Here is a 6,563-nt window from a genome sequence, read left to right on the forward strand (position 1 = left end):
AATAGTCAACACGATCAGACTGTACTTCTCAATACAATCGTGTTCAATCAATCGTACTCATCCAGAGGTCGACACAGTTAGATCGTGCTTCTCAATACGACTATATTAGGTCAACCATGTTCGTCCAGCAGTTAACACGGGCGTGGCACGGTGACACTTCTCGAACTTAGAAGGTTTTGTGATGCAGATGGATCAAAGTTTTAAGAGATTATAATTTTTAACTCAGATTGAAACACAAAATCTATAATCTAATTAAAATTTATTTAGATATCTATAAATCATTACTATAATTCCAATCACCTAATTTTATATTTAAAAATAGCATTTAATATTTTTTTAAAGATTCCGAATAAATTTTACGATTATTTTCGTCTATTACTTTATAGAATAATCACTACTTCCTCCCTCCGACCTGACATGACCTTCTTTATTTTTTATTAAAAAATAATCTTTTTCTCCAAAACACGGCACACATATATATCATATATCTTTCCCAATCATATTAAAATACATCAAAAGGGACATTCCAGTTCCATCACCTTTTGTGGAGATGAGGAACTCCATCTTTTTTTTCCCCCTCAGCCATACATAACACTTAAAACTTGTAAATAGCGAAGTAATTAACTACTAATTAAGCCGTGACATTTGCTGATATCATTTCATCTCTGTGTTCTTCTTCTCCTCGGAGTTATTAATTAATGCAGGATTCCTGATGAACAATTAATAACCATATCAATTGATACTGTGATCGATCACATCAGTGTCGGATAAGTAAAGTAATTGCCTTGATTAATTACTCACCGCCTCCCCTCGGTGCCTTGCAGCGAAAGCATTCCCTCCTGCTCGCAAAGTTGTGCTGATTGCAGCCAGACCTGAAAAAAAAATATATGTTAATTGTTTAATTAATTAATTTTTAGTATTAGTGAATCCAAACGCATGCATAATTAACGCCGTTTGCGTGCTGTACCTCGTGCACAGCCAGTCGCCGGACTTCCATTCGGCGCGCGCGCGCGCGCTCGGCGCGTCATTGCCGGCGGCGACGTCGAAGCACCCCACGGCGGAGGACTCCTTGAGGCCGCCGCACTTGTGGCAGCTCGAGCGGCTGGCGAAGTTGTGGCCGCCGCAGAAGCAGTACCAGTCGCCGGGGCGGACGTCGACGGAGGCGGCCACGGCGGCCGCCGTGGCGAAGGAGAAAGAGGAGCCTCCGCCGAAGTCGCCCACGAGGAGGTCGCCGCCGCCGCAGCCGGACCTCGAGTAGCCGCAATGCTGGCACGTGTCGCGGCGGCTGAAATTGTGGTGCTGGCACGTGCTGCAGTTCCAGTCGCCCGGCCACCTGCTCATCTCCCTGCAAACTAATTAAAATGAAAACGCTTGAATAAATTAAAAAAATGTAGTTAATTAATTAAATAATTTAATAATTACCTGACTAAATAATTAAGGGAGTTAATTATATATAATTAAAGAGAGGAAGAGAAGGTATATATCTGATGGATGAGTTGATATATATGTTAAGGCTGTGTGGTGTTGTTAGAAGGAGGGTGGGGGTGGGCTTTTATACTTTGCATCGAACTCAATAATTGAGAATATAATTTTGGAATCAAGATTTGGTGCTGTCCTTGTTCCTCCTTTACCTCCTTTTACATATACTCACTGTTCATAGAATTGGTTTAAGGGAGCACAATTCAATCTAGAATGTCAAAAAAAAAATGTTATCCATATAAACAAGTGCCTTTTCACACTTTTGATCGATCTAACTAACTTCCATAGTTTCCTTGTATAGCTACATTATAAATGTTTTGATATTTTAGATAGAATTGAACTTCCCTACCACCTTGGGTGGTCTCAAAAAAAGAATTATGTAAATACCTTAATTCTCCTAGTATAATGCCGATCATATATATATATATATATATATATATATATATATATATATATATATATACTCTTTTAATTTGTTTATATACCTAATTAAACAAATCTTCATATATAAATCAAATAATTAACTTAATTAATTATATCTGACACATGATTTTAGATATTGGACAAAGTTAGTTGTGAAAATATAATAAATATTAGAATATATGAAGCAAAAAAATAGTGATATATTATTGGAGGGAGAGAGACATCCAAGTCCTGTCCCTCTCTCAACTTTACGTGATTCTCACCCTGCAAATCTTTGTAAAAGCACGTAAAATCTCAATTATTTCTCATGCATGCATGAATAATGCCGCAATTCCTTTTCTTTCCGATCCTTCAATTATGTGGGCGACTGCTGTAGCTATCTATCTCTTATTTCTTGTGCTAGCTCCTTCCTCATTTAATTTGCTAGCTAGCTAGGTTTGATAGATAAGAACATGCCCACTCATGCAACTAAACATGCAACAGTGCTAAATTCCTATCACTATGAAAACAAGTTCTAGTTACTGAAACTGATCGAGTGGTATTACTGCATGGATGTGCGTTTCCAGAAAGATGAGCAGTACGTACTGCATGCAATGCATAATTTAGCTAGCTAGCCATTAATTATGATCTGGAACTTGTGCATGATATATTCCATTTTCCAATATAATCACCTGGGTAGCTGTATATCGAACAATAATGGAAGTAATTAATGAGTTGAGCTACAGAATGACTTAGCTTTATGGTACATATATATCAGGCTCCACTACACACCACACCAGGAATCAATTCCCTGCAGGCCATACGGTGAAGAAGTCCAATCCCTCCTCTTACATATTCCTACACCTTTGCCACAATAATTAAAGAGCTTGTGGATTAATTATATCTCTCTTAATTAATTAATTAATTAATTAATTATAGATGAAGATGATCCAGTGCTACTGCGCGTAAATGTGCATGCTGAGGCGGCACGTAGGATGGCGGGCTCACGTCTCGGTGACGTCGGATAGAATAATAATTTTTATGGACTAATAGATTTTAAAAAATTATAGATAAAATAAAATCAAAAACAAAAAAAATCATTCATTATCTCTAAATTTTTGTAAAAAAATATTCAATAATTAAAAATCCTTCAGAAATAACTAAATAATAGATCCAAAATAAAATTTTAACTTAATTACAAAAGATAAAAGTACTCTTAAATTTAAAAACAAATTATTATATATAATAAAAAAAATTATTTGAAGCCTTCAATGTTTAATGAATCCGAAAGTGAGCCGATAAGGATTATTTGGTACCGACTAGAGATCTCTAAATAAACTTCAATTATCAACCGACCGCGTCTCACTTTGATATTCAAGTAAAAACTTACGATATATTGAAATTTGACTCCTCTTCCTGCGTTAGTCATGCGTCACCTAGCCAAGTGGAAGAGAGGGTGCGTGCATGGCTTGACCGATCGAGCTAGCTAGCTAAGACTGGATAAGAAGGAACATGGAACACAAATGTACGTACGTGTACATGAAATCAGCAGACAGTGTGAATATTCCACTCACTAATTAGGGCTTTTTACACACGCCTCTTATTCCCCATCTTCAATCAACAGGAGTCAGGTCCTTCACCTTTTCAAACTCCACTTACAAGTGTGGATCACAAATTAATATTGGCCTTTGCTTTCTAGCTTTCAGTTGATAAATACTTTTCTTCTTTATTTCACTGACTTTGAATATTCTTGGAGCTCTAAAAAATTTAGTTGTTTTTGTGTTTAATTTGCTGTATGGGTCAGCATCTCTATACCTAGATTTAGATTATAAAAAAGTTTATTTGTTCTATCGCTATTTAATTAGTTGATCGTTGGTCCATCAATCGGTTTGCAACTTGAAGGTGAGGAATTCTCAACCAAAGAATATATATGCGTGCTTGTGTGCTTGTGTATGTGTTTGTTTTCTCTATAGTATGGAAGGAAAATTTTGAGAAAATAATTTATTCTACCATGTAATTAATTTTAGCATAACATGGTTAATTATGGCATCGATCGGCATGAATATAAAACTATATAAAAAATAACATAAAGCTAATTAAATATTTGACATATCTAGTAAACATGTCAATTTATATATAGTTTGGTATCATATAGTGATATTTTTAAAATTTATGTTTTTTATATATAAATTGAGTGATATTTGACACAAAAGTTTGAGCTTAATTTTGGCTAGCAATTATGGATTGGAAGATGCCATGAATGATATGTTGCTTTCACCTAAAGGTGTATATATGAGTATGGTATGGGAATATATCGATGCATTGACAATTTGATGTTAATAGATCTTGTTGGAAAGTTGAGCACTAGATGCAAGTTCTCTAGAGTTAGTTATATATATATCAAAGATTAGAACCCATAAATTGACCTAGCAAAAAGGAAAGATTCTAATCTATCGAGATGGGTTAAGTTAGACTAATACTCCACAAACATATATAGAAATCTTACAATTAATGAATCTAGGAAAAAAATCTATATATGTGTAACGAGTGGAGGATGCAAGCATACCGAATAACAAACAAATAAATTACTTAACAATAGTGCGACTATATACATCTCAAAAATTAGGATATATGAAAGTTAATGGCAAACTCTAGTTTTTGAGCTAACAATCTATTTTATTAACCTTTTAAAAGTTTAATGTTCATCCTTAATTAATATAATAAACAAAATAGATAAATCATAATAATGAATACAAATGCATGAATATTGAGAACATACTAATTTTACTCATCTTCTTGACTTAGAATATAAAGAGAAGAGGAATGTTTTCCCATTAGGGTGTGTGTGAGGAAGAACTTGTTTCTTACAAATACCAATCTTTTTCAAGTTTGGAGAACATGTCTGAGTACTTTTCTTCATTTGATCGATAATAGTATATCAACTTGTGATATATTCTCATATACGGTTCAACTTTTTTGGGACATAAAGGACCATTAGTTCTTGACCTTGTGTTTCTAATACCATAAATCCTTTATAGAATCCATTAGGAATATTGAATATGAACACTTTTGGATAAGTATCATATTGTTTGATGACATCATAGGTTAAAGTTGAATTTATCTTCTTCTTCAGCCTTAGAACTCCTAAAATGTGGAAACAAAGTGATAGTGAATAGTATTTTTCTTCAACTTTATAAACTTTTGGCGAGAAAAAAAAAGGATCTTTATATGCAAATTCAATGGAATACATGTGATTCTTCATATTTCACCACATGGGTTGCAAAAGGTTAATCTTGTCTATCAATTTTTTTTTTCATTATTATCATAGTACTTTACATATATACAAATGTAAAGTAGATAAAACTATATAATTTTGATACAATCATGAGCTTCACTACAATGTTAAATGAGAAACATCAACATTGATGACAAATAACTTTGGCATTGATTTTAAAATGCCAAATAGAAGAGGCCTAAAGGCATTATATTTATTTAGGTTGTATCCTTAAATGATGATATATACTTTTTGTCAATAATTTTTTAATATCTAAAAATAAGTTCCTCGGAGTTTTAAGTGTCACGATGTTGATAGATACACCTTGATTTTCAATCAATTATATCACATAGGAGAGATTATGTGGAGTCATACTTAGCCTTTTCTTTCATTCAGAGCTGTCTCAGTCAATTTTGATGTCTAGGTAAAAAAAAATAATTATAATATTTTTTTAAAAAATAAATATTAATTTTAAAAAATTTATATAAAATTTAGTTTTCTATGTTTTTGAGATGCAAAGTTATTAATTAATTTTTATATTCAAATTTTGATAATAAAATTATTTAATTGATAAAATTATTTAATTTTTTTGAGATATTGTTGAGTGTAAATAAAATTTTATTAATTTTAATTTTAAAAATTTTCTTAGAAATTATACTAATAATTATTGTTAATAGTATTTTATAAGTTATCTATGCATTAGTTAAATTTTTAATAAAACTTTAGTATCTCAAGCATTGTTATAATTCTAAATTTATTATTTCTTTTAGAACTTTTAATTCTCAAAATAATTTTTAAAAAAATTTATTTTGAGAATTGAAAGTGTCACCTCATTAGTTTCATTCTCATTAAATTATTTATTTCTTTTAATTACACATTTTAATATTAAATTATTTTTTTTTATTTTTTATACTTTTTTATATCTAGAATCATATTTTTTAGCTGATATATCTATACTCAAATAGTATTAAAAAATATAGGTCCCTAATATTTAATCAAAATAAAATATTTGAAATTAAAGAATAGTAAATAATACAACCTGATTTATATCTTGTATTTTCAATTTGATGATACTCTAAATTTTGATACTATTACCTGCATAAATATAATAAAATAATAAATAAATACTAATATTTATTTAGATTAATTAGAATGAACATCTAGAAAAATAATTGATCAAAATTTAAAAACCTTAGGAAAGAGATTATTCTCAAACATTAAAAAATAATAAATATATAAAACATTATGCAGTAGACGTTTTAGTAACAAATATCAATAATAAAAAATAATAAATTATAGCAAAAATCAAATAGCTTATAATTTATGCAGACATTAAAATGGGAAGAGTGATCTTAAAGAGTATGAGAATGGATTCAATTTCAAATTTTATTTTTCTAAAATTTTGCTA

General features: G+C 31.0%; 1 protein-coding gene across 2 annotated transcripts; it reads right to left on the reverse strand.

Moving 5' to 3' along the window:
• Window positions 1-450: 450 nt before the first annotated feature.
• LOC141840433 (RNA-binding protein involved in heterochromatin assembly dri1-like) lies at window positions 451-1,517 on the reverse strand. Of its 2 annotated transcripts, none has more exons than XM_074728415.1 (4): window positions 1,423-1,517; window positions 968-1,345; window positions 802-872; window positions 451-709 (listed from the first exon to the last, which is right to left on the reverse strand). In XM_074728415.1, exons 2-4 carry the CDS (start codon window positions 1,339-1,341, stop codon window positions 696-698), a joined length of 459 nt encoding a protein of 152 aa, XP_074584516.1. In that variant the 5' UTR covers window positions 1,342-1,345; window positions 1,423-1,517; the 3' UTR covers window positions 451-695. The 2 variants fall into 2 exon arrangements, with proteins under 2 accessions (XP_074584516.1, XP_074584517.1); XM_074728416.1 differs by having other exon boundaries at window positions 968-1,352.
• Window positions 1,518-6,563: the final 5,046 nt, after the last annotated feature.

This window comes from Curcuma longa, chromosome 11 (genome assembly GCF_044706935.1).
Source record: "Curcuma longa cultivar G26 ecotype Majalengka, Jawa Barat chromosome 11, ITB_CL_G26_1.1, whole genome shotgun sequence".
In the NCBI taxonomy this organism is placed as follows: domain Eukaryota; kingdom Viridiplantae; phylum Streptophyta; class Magnoliopsida; order Zingiberales; family Zingiberaceae; genus Curcuma; species Curcuma longa.